This window comes from Saccostrea echinata, unplaced genomic scaffold, assembly GCF_033153115.1.
Source record: "Saccostrea echinata isolate AGI-Se365-2 ecotype Australia unplaced genomic scaffold, CSIRO_AGI_Sech_v1 ptg000033l, whole genome shotgun sequence".
Classification (NCBI taxonomy): domain Eukaryota; kingdom Metazoa; phylum Mollusca; class Bivalvia; order Ostreida; family Ostreidae; genus Saccostrea; species Saccostrea echinata.
In genome coordinates this window covers 3,286,653-3,305,000 of record NW_026889782.1, presented here as the reverse complement: position 1 = coordinate 3,305,000, position 18,348 = coordinate 3,286,653, and the positions used below count along the sequence as shown (strand labels likewise).

General features: G+C 34.1%; 1 protein-coding gene across 1 annotated transcript in view; it reads left to right on the top strand.

The window, feature by feature from the left end:
- Positions 1–18,348, top strand: part of LOC133199292 (uncharacterized) — a 74,661-nt gene that overhangs the window by 22,309 nt on the left and 34,004 nt on the right. Inside the window, exon 4 of the mRNA XM_061335120.1 lies at positions 16,651–16,722. Coding sequence (XP_061191104.1) covers positions 16,651–16,722 — 72 coding nt within the window. The remainder of the gene's footprint in view (positions 1–16,650; positions 16,723–18,348) is intronic.

Sequence of the window (18,348 nt, the reverse complement as noted above, 5' to 3'; positions counted from 1 at the left end):
ATTAAAAAACTCAAATTATTTAGTTTTTCTCTTCTAACCGGAAGTTGTCGTATTTGTTTCCGGTGGGACGAACATCTTTCGAATCTACGAAAAAGATGCAATAAAGTGATGGAATTTATAATTAAAAAAAGAAAAGTTGAAATTTTCGTTTTCTTTGATCACTTCCTGTGACGACCAGAAGTGACGACTGACGCTCTTAACCCAAATGGTTTTGCCTACATCTTAAGGTCTGTTGTTCATAAAAGTTTGGTGTCTTAATCTCTTACCGTTTCTGAGATCTTGCTCACACAACTTCTCATTTTGAGGACAGGAAAACAAGCGACCGGAAGTGAATTTTACAAAGATATTTGACGTTACTCTAGACATTTTTAGTCTGAGTAACATATTTAAAATTCATTTCAAATACTTTATCTACAGAAGATATTAATGGGAAAGAAAAATACTCAAATTATGTAGTTTTTCTCTTATAACCGGAAGTTGTCGTTTTTATTTCCGGTGGGACCAACATCTTTCGAATCTGAGAAAAAGATGCAATAAAGTGATGCAATTTTTAATTAAAAAAAGAATTGTTGAAATTTTCGATTTCTTTGATCACTTCCTGTGACGACCGGAAGTGACGGCTGACGCTCTGAACCCAAGTGGTTTTACTTACATCTTAAGGTCTGTTGCTCATATAACTTTGGTGTCTTAATCTCTCACCGTTTCCGAGATCTTGCTCACACAACTTCTCATTTTGAGGACAGGAAAACACGCGACCGGAAGTGAATTTTACAAAGATATTTGAGGTTACTCTAGATATTTGCAGTCTAAATAACATATTTAAAATTCATTTCAAATACTTTATCTACAAAGGATATTAATGGGAAAGAAAAATACTCAAATTATGTAGTTTTTCTCTTATAACCGGAAGTTGACGTTTTTGTTTCCGGTGGGACCAACATATTTCGAAACTACAAAAGAGATGCAATAATGTGATGTAAGTATTGATTTAAAAAAAGAAAGTTGAAATTTTACGATTTCTTTGATCACTTCCGTAAACGACCGGAAGTGCCGACGACGAACGAAAAGGCGATTCTGCAAATTTAGAAGTCACGTTCTATGCTCTCCAATAAGTCTCCAGTTCATATCTTTAGCCATTCTTGAGAAAAAGGGGCGACAAAACTTCATTTTAAAATCAGGAAATTGCCCGTAACCTGGAACCAAAATGGAATTTTCCAAATTTTCCTTGTGATGAACAAAGTTCATACAATGACTAATTTTTCCTGAAAGTTTCATTGAAAACGACTGAATAATTTTCGAGAAATCGCGTGCACAAAATTTTGTCAAAAAAAAAGAATAATAATAATAATAATAAGAAGAAGAAGAAGAAACAGTAGAATCACTATAAGGTCTTCCGTGAAGACGGAAGACCTTAACTAGAAACTCATTGCGAGCAATGAGAGGTCTTCCGTCCGATTTTGAAAATGAAAACGTAAATTGAAGCTAAAAAGTGATAAAAAAAAAATCAGACACACTGGAGATTTAACCCTTGTCGTCAGCGTGAAAATCCAACGCGCTAACCATTTCGGCATTTGGACTCCCGCTTCAAAGTGAAAATGACGAATATCTAGAGTTTGAATTTATCATTTCGAAAACAAATTATATATTTAGTATTTTGAAAAGAGGCTCTCTTAACCCTACAAATATTACAGAAAAATATTGAAGTAGAAAAAATCGATTTTTTAAATTCGCTTCAGGTAGCGACCGGAAGTAACGACGACGCATGAAAAGGTCCCCTCTCCAATCTAAAAATCATGTTCTATCATCTCTAACAAGTCTCCAGTTCATATCTTTAGACATTCTTGAAAACACTCACAGACAAAGTTTCATTTTAAAATCAAAAAAATGTCCATAACTCGGCACTGGAACCGAATTTACCAAAAAACGGAATTTCATATAAAACTCATATAAAGATCTTTTATCTCTGAAAATTTCAAAGAAATTCATTGAATAGTTCTCGAGAATTTGCGTGCAGAAGATTTTGTCTAAAAAAAAGAGAATAATAAAAATTCTCTAGAGTTTGGATTTATCAATTTTAAAACAAATTATATATTTACCATTCTTAAAAGAGTCTCTATTAACCCTACAAATATCTTAGAAAAATATTGAAAAGCAGAAAAGTTGAAAAATTCGACTTTTTTAATTCGCTTCCGGTAGCGACCGGAAGTACTGATGACGAAAATCAAGGTCGATTTGCACATCTAGAAGTCATGTTCTATAATCTCTAACAAGTCTCCAGTTCATATCTTTAGTTGTTCTTTAGATATCCCGCGGAAACTATTTCATTTTAAAATCGGAAAAATGTCCATAACTTGGAACCAGAAGCGAATTTTTCCAAAATTCTTTTAAAAGTAACAATGCCATTCACTGGCGCGTTATCCCTGAAAGAATGATGAAAAACCACTGAATAGTTCTCGAGATATTGCTTGGACAAAATTTGTCTAAAAAATAAGAATAATAATAATAACTAGATGAGATCTCGTTGCGAGCAACGAGTGGGTCTTCCGTCCGATTTTTGATAAGATGAGATAAGAATTTGACTGAGATTTTCGTTAAAAAATAGGTATATAAATAAATTGTTAAGACAAACAATTTCCCTTCAGTAATGTGTAACAAAATATTGATCAATAAAAAGTTATAGATTAAACACTTCCGGTCAGTCTTGGCCCCTTACATGAATGATCAGCCCTTTTTTCTTGATATCATCTTAAAGCTCTCATAATTTTAAACACTTTTTGTTCAACAACTATTCAGAAATTCTTTTTTGTTTCCGAGATATATGCAAAAGAAATATTAAGGGCCGGCCCTTTAAGTCCTAAACGGGGACGCCTAGCAAAAATTGAATGATTGCATATTATTAAGAATATTATTTTGAACGTCTTTTGTTAAAATATTGGTTATCAAAATATTCTTCCTTTTCAAGATTTATTGCGCCAAAGATTATACAATCTGACCCCTAATTATCCCTTATTGCATAAGCTTTAATGTAAACACCATGTTATATAGCTAGAGAGTGTGAAGATGAACTATTTCGCTTCAGTAATATATTACAAAATATTGATCATTAAATAGTTATTGATTTAAGACTTTCGGCCCCTCTCGGCCCCTATTTTGAGGGACCAGCCCTTTTTTCTTCATACCACCTTAAAGCTCTTATGGTTTTGAACACTTTTTGTTCAACAACTATTCAGAAATTCTTTTTCGTTTCCGAGATATATGCAAAAGATATATTTAAGGGCCAGCCCTTCAACTCCTAAATGGGGACGTTGAGCAAAAATCGAAAGGTTACTTACTGTTTAGAACATTATTTTGAACATCTTTTATTCAATATTGCTCATCAAAACATTTCCCACTTTCGAGATATAAAGTGCCAAAGATTTGGCCTTCTGGCCCCTTAGGGCCCCTAATTATGTAACATGTGATGTAAATATCATAATATATATTTGTATATTGTTAAGATAAACATTTTTGCTTCAGTAATGAATTGCAAAATATTGATCGTTAAAAAGTTATTGATCAAAGACTTTTGCCCCTCTCGGCCCCTATTTTGAGGGACCAGCCCTTTGTTCTTCATACCATTTTAAAGCTCTTATGATTTTAAACACTTTTTGTTCAACAACTATTCAGAAATTCTTTTTCGTTTCCGAGATATATGCAAAAGAGATATTTAGGGGCCAGCCCTTCATTTCCTTAATGGGGATGTTTAGCAAAAATCGGAAGGTTAAATATTGTTTAGAACATTATTTTGAACATCTTTTATTTGATATTGCTTATCAAAATATTTCTCACTTTCGAGATACAGAGTGCCAAAGATTTGGCCTTCTGGCCCCTTATGGCCCCTTATTATATAACATATGACATAATTTTTATAATATCTAGTTGTAAATTGTTAAGATAAACATTTTTGCTTCAGTAATGAATTGCAAAATATTGATCGTTAAAAAGTTATTGATTAAGGACTTTTGGCCCCTCTCGGCCCCTATTTTGAGCGGCCAGCCCTTTTTTCTACATATCACTTTAAAGCTCTCATGATTTTAAACACTTTTTGTTCAACAACTATTCAGAAATTCTTTTTCGTTTCCGAGCTATATGCAAAAGATATATTTAGGGACCAGCCCTTCAACTCCTTAATGGGGAAGTTTATCAAAAATTGAAAGGTTAAATATTGTTTAGAACATTATTTTGAACATCTTTTATTCAATATTGCTTATCAAAATATTTCCCACTTTCGAAATATAGAGTGCCAAAGATTTGGCATTCTGGCCCTTTATGGCCCTTATTTATGTAACATATGACGTAAAAATCATAATATATAGTTGTAGTTTATTAAGATAAATAATTTTGCTTCAGTAATGTATACCAAAATATTGCTTGTTTAAGAGTTATCGATTAAAGACTTTCGGCCCCTCTCGGCCCCTAATGTGAAGAGTCAGCCCTTTTTCCTTGATATCATGTGAAAGATCTTGTCATTCCGCACAAATATTGTTCAGTATGTTTTAGCAAAATAATTATACTTTAAAAGATACGATACAAAATGTCTCAAAAATTCACTCATGATTCGTGTCCTAAATTTTGACCCCTACCGAGCTTCCATACTAGGCACTTCCGGAAAATATCTAAACCCAGGTGCATAATGGCAACATGTCCTCTATCATCACTGAAAATTTCAGCGCTCTAGCTTAAGCCGTTTTTGAGTTCCATCGCAGACAAGGAGGTCCTCTAAATTTTGATAAAAGGGCGATAACTTCCGACCGGAAGTAAATATCCCTTAACAGACTTGCTGGAATTAACTTCAGATATCAACGCATCTACCACAAAAATTTGAATAAAATCGAACGAGCCATCTCCGAGAAATCGTCTGCACAAATTTTGTAAGAAGAAAAAAGAATAAAAACGAGATATAAAGCTTCAAAGATTAAGCATTCTGGCCCCTTATGGCCCCTAATTACGTAATATTTAAAGAAAATTTTAAGATATATAGTTGCAGATTGTGAAGATGAACATTTTTGCTTCAATATTTAATATCAAAATATTTAACGTAAAGGAGTTATAGATGAAAGACTTTTGGCCCCTCTAAGCCCCTAATTTGAGGGGTTAGCCCCTTTTTCTTGATATCACTTGAAAGGTCTTGTAATTTTGAAGACTTTTTGTTCAACAACTATTCAGAAGTTTCGTTTCGTTTTTGAGATATGTAGACTTGAAATATTTAGGGGCTGTCCCTTTAAGTCCCTATAGGGGCTGATTAGGAAAAATTCAAAGGATGCACATTGTTCAGATCATCATTCTAAACAACTTTTGTTCAATATTGCTTTTCAAAATGTTTCCCCTTTTCGAGATATAAAGCTTCAAAGATTAAGCATTCTGGCCCCCTTATGGCCCCTAATTACGTAATATTTGAAGAAAATTTTAAGATATAAAGTTGCAGATTGTGAAGATGAACATTTTTGCTTCAATAATTAATATCAAAATATTTAACGTTAAGGAGTTATAGATGAAAGACTTTTGGCCCCTCTGAGCCCCTAATTTGAGGGGTTAGCCCCTTTTTCTTGATATCACTTGAAAGGTCTTGTAATTCTGAAGACTTTTTGTTCAACAACTATTCAGAAGTTTCGTTTCGTTTTTGAGATATGTAGACTTGAAATATTTAGGGGCCGTCCCTTTAAGTCCCTATAGGGGCTGATTAGGAAAAATTCAAAGGATGCACATTGTTCAGATCATCATTCTAAACAACTTTTGTTCAATATTGCTTTTCAAAATGTTTCCCCTTTTCGAGATATAAAGCTTCAAAGATTAAGCATTCTGGCCCCTTATGGCCCCTAATTACGTAATATTTGAAGAAAATTTTAAGATATAAAGTTGCAGATTGTGAAGATGAACATTTTTGCTTCAATAATTAATATCAAAATATTTAACGTTAAGGAGTTATAGATGAAAGACTTTTGGCCCCTCTGAGCCCCTAATTTGAGGGGTTAGCCCCTTTTTCTTGATATCACTTGAAAGGTTTTGTAATTCTGAAGACTTTTTGTTCAACGACTATTCAGAAGTTTCGTTTCGTTTTTGAGATATGTAGACTTGAAATATTTAGGGGCCGTCCCTTTAAGTTCTTATAGGGGCTGTTTAGGAAAAATTCAAAGGATGCACATTGTTCAGATCATCATTCTAAGCAACTTTTGTTCAATATTACTTTTCAAAATGTTTCCCCTTTTCGAGATATAAAGCTTCAAAGATTAAGCATTCTGGCCCCTTGTGGCCCTTATTTATGTAACATATGACGTAAAAATCATAATATATAGTTGTAGTTTGTTAAGATAAATAATTTTGCTTCAGTAATGTATACAAAAATATTACTTGTTTAAGAGTTATCGATTAAAGACTTTCGGCCCCTATTGGCCCCTAATGTGATGAGTCAGCCCTTTTTTCTTGATATCATGTTACAGATCTTTTTATTCTGCACAAATATTGTTCAACATGTTTTAACAAAATAATTATACTTTAAAAGATATGATACAAAATGTCTCAAAAATTCACTCATGATTCGTGTCCTAAATTTCGACCCCTACCGAGCTTCCATACTAGGCACTTCCGGAAAATATCTAAACCCAGGTGCATTATGGCAACATGTCCTCTATCATCACTGAAAATTTCAGCGCTCTAGCTTAAGCCGTTTTTGAGTTCCATCGCAGACAAGGAGGTGCTCTGAATTTTAATAAAAGGGCAATAACTCTCGACCGGAAGTAAATATCCCTTAACGGACTTGCCGGAATTAACTTCAGATGTCAACGCATCTACCTTGAAAATTTGAATGAAATCGAACGAGCCATCTCCGAGAAATCCTCTGCACAAATTTTGTAAGGAGAAAAAAGAATAATAATAATAATAATAACTAGATGGTTCTCGTTGCGAGCAACGAGTGGGTCTTCCGTCTGATTTTGGATGAGATAAGTCAAGATCTTGACTGAGATATTCGTCTATAAAAAGTGAAAGGATGCATATTGTTTATAACATTATTCTGAGCATCTTTTGTTCAATATTACTGATCAAAATATTTCCCCTTGTTCGAGGTGTCAAAGATTTGGCATTCTGGCCCTTTATGGCCCATTATTTTGAACACATGATCAAAGTTTTATAATATATAGTTAACGAATGTTAAGATGAACATTTTTCCTTCAGGAATTTATAACAAAATATTGATTATTTAAAAGTTATAAATGAAAGACTTTTGGCCCTTCTGGGCCTTAATTTGAGGGATCAACCCCTTTTTCTTGATATCAAATGAAAGTTCTTGTGATTTTCAGAAATTTCCTTTCGTTTAAGAGATATATAGAATAACAATATTTAGGGGCCAGCCCTCCAAGTCCTTAATGGGGATGTCTTGCAAAAATTAAAAGGGTGTATATTGTTTAGAATATTATTCTGAACATCTTTTGTTTAATATTGCTTATCAAAACATTTTCCATTTTCGAAATTTAAAGTGTCAAAGATTTAGCATTCTGGCCCTTATGGCCCCTTATTACGTAACATACGATCACAATTTTATAATATATAGTTGCAGAATGTTAAGATGAACATTTTTGCTTCAGTAATTTATAACAAAATATTGATAATTAAAAAGTTATAAATGAAAGACTTTTGGCCCTTCTGAGCCCCTAATTTGAGGGGTTAGCCCTTTTTCTTGATATCAAATGAAAGGTCTTGTGATTTTGAAGACTTTTTGTTCAACAACTATTCAGAAATTTCCTTTCGTTTAAGAGATATATAGAATAACAATATTTAGGGGCCAGCCCTCCAAGTCCTTAATGGGGATGTCTTGCAAAAAATAAAAGGGTGTATATTGTTTAGAACATTATTCTGAACATCTTTTGTTCAATATTGCTTTTCAAAATATTTCCCCTTTTCGAGATATAATGTGTCAAAGATTTAGCATTCTTGCCCCTTCTGGCCCCTTATTACGTAACATATGATCAAAATTTTATAATATATAGTTGCAGAGTGTTAAGATGAACATTTCTGCTTCAGTAATTTATAACAAAATATTGATCGTTAAAGAGTTATAGATGAAAGACTTTTGGCCCTTCTGAGCCCCTAATTTGAGGAGTCGGCCCCTTTTTCTTGATATCAAATAAAAGGTCTTGTGATTTTAAAGACTTTTTGTTCAATATGTTTTAACAAAATACTTTTATTTAAAATGTTATTATAAGAAATGTCTCTAAAATTCACTCATAAATCAGGTCCTAAATTTTGACCCCTACCGAGCTTCCATACTTCGCACTTCCGGAAAATTTGAAAACCAAGGTGCACAACTAGAACATGTCCTCTATCACCACTGAAAGTTTCAGCACTCTAGCTTTTGTCGTTCTTGAGTTTTTGTGCAGACACAAGGTCTATCAAAAAATCGATCAAAGGGCGATAACTTCCGACCGGAAGTGATTTCTCAAAAACTGAAGCGGCGTTATAAACTTCAGATAGCAACGCATTAACCCTGAAAATTTGAAGCAAATCGATCGAGCAATCTCCGAGAAATCTTCTGCACAAAATAGGTAAGGAAAAAAAAAAGAATAATAATAATAATAAGAAAAGTGAAAAATCAACAATAGAATAATAGAAGGGTCTTCCGCAGAAGACGGAAGACCCTAATAATAATAAAGGTAAAAAAGAAACCTAAGAATAATAGAAGGGTCTTCCGCTGAAGACGGAAGACCCTAACTAGATGAGATCTCGTTGCGAGCAACGAGTGGGTCTTCCGTCCGATTTTTGATAAGATGAGATTAGAATTTGACTGAGATTTTCGTTCAAATATAATGATATAAATAAATTGTTAAGACGAACAATTTTGCTTTAATAATGTTTTACAAAATATTGATCATTAAAGGAATATAGATTAAAGACTTTCGCCCCTTCTTGGCCCCTAATGTGAGAGGTCAGCCCCTTTTTCTTGATATCATTTTAAAGCTCTCATGATTTTGAACACTTTTTGTTCAACAACTAGTCAGAAATTCTTTTTTGTTTTCGGGATATATTCAAAAGAAATATTAAAGGTCGGCCCTTCAAGTCCTAAATGGTGACGTCTAGCAAAAATTGAAAGAGTGCATATTGTTCAGAATAGTATTTTGATCGACTTTTGTTCAATACTGTTTATCAAAATATTCTTCCTTTTCGAGATATATTGCGCCATAGATTATGCAATCTGGCCCCCTTAAGACCCCTTACTGTGTAATATATGATATCAACATCATGTTATTTAGATAAAGTGTGTGAAGAAGAACTATTTCGCTTCAGTAATATATTACAAAATATTGATCATTAAAGAGTTATTGATTGTATACTTTCAGCCCCTCTCAGCCCCTTATTTAATGGGTCAGACCCTTTTCCTTGATATCACCGTAAAGCTCTCATGATTTTGAACACTTTTTGTTCAAGAATTATTCAAAAATTCTTTTTCGTTTCCGAGATATATCCGAAGGATAAATTTAGGGGCCGGCCCTTCAACTCCTTAATGTGGACGTTTAGCAAAAATCAAAAGGTTGCATATTGTTTAGAACATTATTTTGAATAACTTTTGTTCAATATACTTATCCAAATATTTCCCACTTTTGAGATATAAAGCGTCAAAGATTTAGCATTCTGGCCCCTTATGGCCCCTAATTATGTAAATATGATGTGTATATCATAATATATAGTTGTGAATTGTTGAGATAAACATTTTTGCTTCAGTAATGCATTACAAAATATTGATCGTTAAAGAGTTATAGATGAAAGACTTTTGGCCCCTCTGAGCCCCTAATTTGAGGGGTCAATCCCTTTTTCTTCATATCACTTTAAAGCTCTCCTGATTTTGAACACTTTTTGTTCAACAACTACTCAGAAATTCTTTTTCGTTTCTGAGATATTTGCAAAGGAAGTATTTAGGGGCCGGCCCTCCAACTCCGTAATGGGGACGTTTAGCAAAAAATGAAAGGTTGCATATTGTTTAGAACATTATTTTGAACATCTTTTGTTCAATATTGCTTATCAAAATATTTCCCACTTTCGAAATATAAAGCGTCAAAGATTAAGCATTCTGGCCCTTTATGGCCCCCAATTATGTAACATATGATGTGAATATCATAATATATAGTTGTAAATTGTTGAGTTGAACATTTTTGCTTCAGTAATGCATTGCAAAATGTTGATCGTTAAAGAGTTATTGTTCAAAGACTTTCGGCCCCTCTCAGCCCCTATTTTGAGGGGTCAGCCCCTTTTTCTTCATATCACTTTAAAGCTCTCCTAATTTTGAACACTTTTTGTTCAACAACTACACAGAAATTCTTTTTCGTTCCTGAGATATTTGCAAAGGAAATATTTAGGGGCCGGCCCTTCAACTCCTTAATGGGGACGTTTAGCAAAAAATGAAAGGTTGCATATTGTTTAGAAATTATTTTGAACATCTTTTGTTCAATATTTCTTACCAAAATATTTCCCACTTTTGAGATATAAAGCGTCAAAGTTTTAGCATTCTGGCTCCTTATGGCCCTTAATTATGTAACATATGATGTGAATATCATAATATATAGTTGTAAATGGTTGGGATAAACATTTTTGCTTCAGTAATGCATTACAAAATATTGATCGTTAAAGAGTTATTGATTAAAGACTTTCGGCCCTTCTCGGCCCCTAATGTGATGAGTCAGCCCAAAGATCTTGTAATTCTACACAAATTATGTTATATATGTTTTAACAAAATACTTATAGTTAAAAAGTTATCGTAGGAAATGTCTCTAAAATTCACTCATGATTCGTGTCCTAAATTTCGACCCCTACCGAGCTTCCATACTAAACACTTCCGGAAAATTTGAAAACCCAGGTGATCAATGGCAACATGTCCTCTATCATCGCTGAAAATTTCAGCACTCTAGCTTTAATCGTTTTTGAGTTCCATTGCAGACAAGGAGGTCCTCTGAATTTTGATTAAAGGGAGATAACTTCCGACCGGAAGTGAATTTCAAAAAAATGAGAAAAACGTATAAGGTTCAGACAAAGATACATCTTCCCTGAAATTTTCAAGTAAATCGATCGAGCCAACTCCGAGAAATCTTCTGCACAAAAATTGTAAAGAAAAAAAAAGAATAATAATAATAATAATAAAAGTGAAAAAGAAACAATAGAATAATAGAAGGGTCTTCCGTTGGAGACGGAAGACCCTAATAAGAAACAGTAGAATCACTATAAGGTCTTCCGTGAAGACGGAAGACCTTAAAAAAAAAGAAGAAGAAGAATCTTAACCATCAGAATCAGTAGAAGGTGTTCCGTTGGAACGGAAGACCTTAACAAGAAAGCCATATTTAAAAAAAGAAAAGAAAAAAGAAATCATTTCAAGAATGCAGTGTTTTCAGTACCCTAGCCCGAACCATTAACCCCGGGTTTTTCCCCACAATTATTGTAAAGAATAATTTATTATAATGACGCTCGATGGCCATAAATAAAGAAGGGGCAGATGATGAAGATTAAGCCGTATCTTCCATATACATAATGATCAATTTTGCCCTATATTTAATCTAAATCTTGGATCTAGGCATGATTTTTAGCTAATCTGAGCTGAAAGCTCAAGTGAGCTTTTCTGATCACCTGTTGTCCGTCGTCCGTCTGTAAACTTTTCTTATTTTCAACTTCTTCTCAAGGACCACTGGGCCAATTTTAACCAAAGTTGGTACGAAGCATTCTTGGGTGAATGGGAGTTTAAATTATTAAAATGAGGGGTCAAGCCTCCTTACAAGGGAAGATAATCAAGAAAAGACAAAAATAGGGTGGAGTCATTAAAAAATCTTCTCTAGAACCACTGGGCTAGAAAATCTGAAACTTACGTGGAAGCCTCCTGAGGTAGTGTACATTCTAAATTGTTCAAGTCATGAACCCCGGGGGTAGTGTGGGGCCAAAATTGGGACACAATTTTTTACATTGAACCACTGGGCCAGAAAAGCTGAAACTTGTGTGGAAGCTTTCTGAGGTAGAGTAGATTCAAATCATGACCCTGAGGTAGGGTGGGGCCTCAATTAGTGTTACAAGGGGGAAATCTGGTGAAGAACAGCAGGGAAAAAGTTACTCTGGCGAGCGTTGTGGCCCATGGGCCTCTTTTTTTTTTTATCCATTTCATTGCACATTGTAGCAGTTTTCTTTGAAAATTATTCCGAATGTAGTATTCCAATGAATAATGGAGGAATTTTTCATCCAACCCAAAATACTTATACCAATAAATCTATTTACTCAAAAATACTTTTTGAAGAAGGTATTGTCAGTGTTCATGATTTTATGAAACATGGTTATTTTTTGGCATTAAAAAGTTCTTATGCGACAATGTTGATTACTTGCACGCTTTTAACAAAAATGCTTTTAATATGTATTATTATTGTAATCATTATAATGAATACTTGTTATAATCTTTCTAAACTGACAACTTAGGGATTAGGGAAGTATTCACATCTAAAGATCTATTTTTATATAGTGAAAAATCAGTAGAAGTGTAATAACATATAAGACCCAGGCACCAGATCTAACCTCACAGCATACTCCGTTTTCCAGATGACAACACGTGTTAGGCCTACCGTTCCCAGTAATGCAAGAACACGTACTTTTTAAAAATCATACTGGTGCCGACTATGTCGCATGTTACATATAAATTGTGAGTTTACCTTTTAGGACAGGACGAGTACTTCTGATTTTAAACTAACCAGCTATATATTCGGCCGTAAAGTCTACGTTTACGCCTACGTCTACAACACAATTTCCGGTTCTTCGGATGAGACCGTATAAACCGAGGTCCCCTGTCGCAGTAGGTATTGGCACGAAAAAGATCCCTCACTGCTCAATGGCCCTGAGTGCCAAGTATAGGTCAAAAATTTGCAGCTCTCCACCGGCAAGTGGTGGCGTCTCCATATGAGTGAAAAATTCTCGAGAGGGACGTTAAACAACAAACAAACAACACAATGTACGATCTTTTGAAAATTCATATCTTCGCTGTCGTAAACTACTGTATACATAAATGAAATAAGAAATAAATGTAATAAACATTTAAAAAAACAAACAAACAAATGCGAAATTTTCTCTGTTATACATGGAAGTTAAAATTACAGTCATTTGATTACGTGTCAAAATGACGTATTCTAATTAGCCAATTTTCAGGAGCTTAGAGGGTTCCCCTCCCAATTAAACGGACACTGGCCTGTTGTGGACCCCTGCGGTACCCAGACCCCTTGCCATGTAATAACCCCTTTTTTTCTAATGCAAAATCCTGATCCGCACCTATATCTTACCACTCAGTCTCTTATAGTTTGACATCCTTTAGTGACGAAATCATACGATCTGTATCATGTTTACATCGATTTTTAATTCAAATGCTGTGCAAAAACGAAAGATGTACAAGAATTTCATAAATATGTATTACACTTTGTTTGTGCACTGATATATTACAGTTGTTCAGGTGTAACTGAAATGGGTGCCACAGAGTTTTTTTATGCAGTGTCACGGATGCAATGGTGGCAGCTTTCTGCACCACCTATCGAGATGAAATTTTACTAACGAACATAACTGAAAAAAGTTGTCTATGCGCTATCATACAGATACTTTTGAGTTACAATCTGTACAAGGCCCCTATCAACAATACGTTTCCGAAATAAACATGGGACCAATGGGCCATAACGCTCACGTGAGTCACTTTGGCTTGCTGTTCTGCATCAGCTATTTTCCCCAATATACAATTATTCCTATGTAAAATTTTGATTCTCTTATGTTGCCCCACCGTATCTACTGGGACCAAGGTTTGAACAAAAATGAATCTACACAACCAGAGGATGCTTCCACTTTAACATAATTAATAATAGCTTTGCTTTTCTTAAGAGAAGTTTTACAGATTTTTTCCTATGTAATCCTTAGTGTTGCCCCGTCATACTCCAGAGTACCATGATCTGAACAATTAAGAATCTAAACTACCTCAAGAAGTTTTCACATAACTTTCGCATTTCTAGTCCAGCAGTTCCTGAGAAGATATTTAAAGGTTTTATCTATATATTTCAATATAAAACTTTGATTCTCTATTGTGGCTCCACCCTACCCCCCTGGGACCATGATTTGAACAATTAACAATGAATTCTACCTCGGGAAGCTTTCACTTATATTTCATCTTCCTGGTGCAGAAGTAATTGATAAGATTTTTCAAAAATATATTTCAATGCAAAAATTTGATCCCCTACTGTGAAAAATTAAGAATCTACACTACTTTAGGAAGCTTCCATGCAAGTTTCAGCTTTTCTGACCCAGTGGTTCTTGAAAAGAACACTTCTAAAGATGTTTCCAATATATTTCAATGTTAAACTTTGATTCCCTATTGTGACCCCACCCTACCCCCGGGAACAAGTTTTGAACAATTTATAATCTCCATTACCTCAGGAAGCTTTCACATAAGTCATATAAGTTTCATTTTTTTTTTACCCATTGGTTCTTGAAAAGAAGATTTAAAACAAAATGTGTTTGTGAAAAACTGATGCCCCCGTATGGCAACTTATAGCAAAGGTTAAACTTTCTCAAATGCAAATCAAATATGTTAGTACCCAAAGTAAGGTCTTGTCTCGGGGAATATACCTGTGAAATAATAAAGCACTAGCAGCAACCATTGAATAGATATGAAAAAGGTTAAAGTTTTTCAAAAGTGAGTCAAACATCAAGGTCAAGGTCAAAAGGTTAAAATTAATGGTGCCTAAGGAAAGGCCTTCTCACAAGAAATATACAGGTGAAATATGAAAGCTGAAGAACCAATCGTTCAAAAGTAATGACCAAGGTTCAAGTTTTTCAAAAGTACGTCAAACTCCAAGGTCAAGGTCAATGGATTACAATTGTTGGTATCCAAAGGAAGGTCTTGTCACTAGGAAAAACATGTTAAATATGAAAGCCCTAGCAACAACTTTTCAAACGTTGTGTCCAAGGTTAAAGTTTTCCAAAAGTAGGTCAAACTCCAAGGTCTGGGTCAAAGGGTCAAGTTGGTGGTATCCAAAGAAAGGTCTTGTCAAAAGGATTACATATGTGAAGTATGAAAGCACTAGCACCAGCCATTCAAAAGTTATGTCCAATGTTAAAGTTTTTCGAAAATAGCTCAAACACCAAGGTCAAAGGGTCAAAGTTGTTGGTATCCAACCTTGTCAAAGGATTACATATGTGAAATATGAAAGCCCTAGCACCAACCGTTAAAAAGTTATGGCCAATGTAAAAGTTTTTCAAAAATAGGTCAAACGTCAAGGTCAAAGGGTCAGAGTTGTTGCTATCCAAAGGAAGGTCTTGTTACATGGGTTACATATGTGAAGTATGAAAGCCCTAGCACCAGCAGTTCAAAAGTTATAGCCAATGCTAAAGTTTTTTTTAAGTAGGTCAAACTCCAAGGTCAAGGTCAAAGGTCAAAGTTGTTGGTATCCGAAGAAAGGCCTTGTCACAAGGATTACACATGTGAAATATGAAAGCCCTAGCACCAATTGTTCAAACGTTATGGCCAAGGTTGAAATTGGGAAAAATTTTGCAAAACTGGGTCAAACTCGAAGGTCAACGTCAAACATGGTGGTACCCAAAGAAAGGTCTTGTCACAAGGAATACACATGTGAAATATGGAAGCCATAGCTCTAACCAATCAAAAGTTATGGGCAATGTTAAAGTTTTTGCGGACAAACAGACAGACAGACGGACGGACAGGGCAAAAACTATATACCCCTGAATCTTCGATACGGGGGCATAAAAATCCTATCTGTTTCAATGTAAAACTTTGATTCCCTATCATTGCCCAATCCTACCCCAGTGGACATAATTTAAGCAATTTAGAATCTACACTATCTCAGGAAGTTCTGACACAAGTGTCACCTTTTCTGGCTCAGTGGCTCAGTGGCTCTTAAGAAGATTTAAAATATCTTACATATTTCAATGTAAAAATTTGAATCCCTAGTGTGGCCCCACGCTACCCCCGGGGGCCATGACATGAACGATTTATAATCTACGCCGCCTCAGGAAGCTTCCACATAGGTTTAAGCTTTTCAGGCCCAGTTGTTCTTGAGAAGAAAATTTTTAATGACTCCACCATATCTCTGCCTTTTATTGTTTATCTCTCCTTGGAAGGAGCTTTGGCCATTCATTTTAATAATTTCATAATTCCATTTACCCAGGAATGCTTTGTAGCAAATATGGTTACAACTGACCTAGTGGTTCTTGAGAAGACGTTAAAAATGTGAAAAGTTACCATACGAACGGACAGGCAACGGGTGATCACATAACTAGAGCTTTCAGCTTTGCTGAGCTAAAGACCTTCTAAGATAAAAAAGCTAACACTGACATTGTAAATTTAAATTTTATGTAAATTAGGAATCTGGCACTTTTTTAAATTCATTAGAAAAAATATTATCAAAAAAGGACTTGACAGATAATATTAAAAACACTGAACCTCGATAACAGAAATTAAAATGGGAAAAAAATGTCATAAGAAGAACAGTCTTTGTTATAGATTATGACATATTATTCACTAGAATTAATATAAATAAAATCATTAGAATTTGACCTACAATATTGTTAAACTGTTGGGATTGTGTTGAATGTGTAAATTTAATTTTTCAGAGAACAGACACATTACAATGATTCTACGCATTGTACAGTTACTTCTGTATGTGGTACATACTCAGGCTTACGGTAAGATTCAGACATATCCTCTAAAATTATTTTTATAAATAATGGAAATGGACTTAGTCACATGTAAATGCATATGCAATCATTCTGATAAAGAATATCATACTCTACGCATAAAACGTATGCAATTCACCAAAATTTATTGTACGTTTTCAAAAGTTTATTAATCTCATTGTGATTGTACAGCTTTAAAATATTAAATCAGGAATATCAGAGGAATATACTCTTAATATACAATAGTCTTTAGATTCAAAATATTGTCAAAGTCCTAAAACAAAATTACAGTTGAGCCTTAAAACGAAAGAGGTCCAAAAGTTCAAAAGTTTACATGATTTATAGAAGTAAGGAGCTACATGTGTAATTTAAAGTGTACTTTTCCGCTAAACGGATCATTTTGTGCTCGGAGAGAATTCTTGGTCTTGGATACAAAAAAGTAAATTTTCATTGTCTGTTTCGCCATCGCCCTGCCATCTGCGCTTGTCTGTTTTTGACCAATCAACTAAAACAGAATTAACAAAAATTTACTATAGTAAATACTCTGATTAACATGAAACTTTACTCTAGAACTTTTTTGAGTTTTCAAAGCTTAAAATCACTTAAATTCGATAACACGATTTAAAATTTGGAAATATGTGAATATACAAGCAGTAATTCCATTTAATATAAAAATGTGCATGTATGAATTGGAGAACATAAAATATATCAATCTCAATTCCATAGTAAACAAGAAGTCTCTGACGAGACTGTAGCTCTACTGGTTGTACTTATAAAGGAAGATAAAAGTAGCACTTGGACTTGAAACTTTGCAACAGCAATAAATAGAATAATGATCCTTGGTTTAGTCTCTTTTTGTGGCAAGATTTATTGCAATCAGACTAAAACTGAAGGAGGAGTAGCCTTTTAAAACAATTTTACAGAAATTTGGATTTAAGTAACCATGGCAACATCATTCAACAAAATCAATAAACAATAACGACAATTATGTATCTCAGTGTATTCTACTTTTAATTGTCAAGTTATACTAAAATCAGACAAAAGTGTAGGAGGAGTAGCATTTTTTTTAAAGTATTTCACAAAAATTTCTATTTTTAGTAACCATGGCAACACCGTCCTTTGAAATCAAAAACCGATACACAGAATTATCTACCTTAAGCTTATTATAGTCTACTTGTGTGCCAAGTTATATTGAAATCAGATCAAAACTATAGGAGGAGTAGCATTTTGAACGTATTTCACAGAAATCTCTATTTTTAGTAACCATTGCAAAACCTTTCATTGAAATCAAAATCTGATACACAGAATTATGTATCTTAGTGTAGTCTACTTGTGTGCCAAGTTATATTGAAATCAGATCAAAACTGTAGGAGGAGTAGCGTTTTGAAAAATTGTTTACAGACGGACGGACAGACAGACAGACAGCTAGACGGACGGACGAGGGACACCTTACTATCACATAAGCTCTTCTGGTGTCTGACCAGTAGAGCTAAAAATACTTTTATTCACTTAATTAAAACTGAAATACTATAGTAAACTATAGTTAACTCCAGTAAACTATAGTTAACTATAGTATTTTTTTGTTAGGGAGGGCACAATGAAACAATTAATTATACGCATGTTGTGATATATATA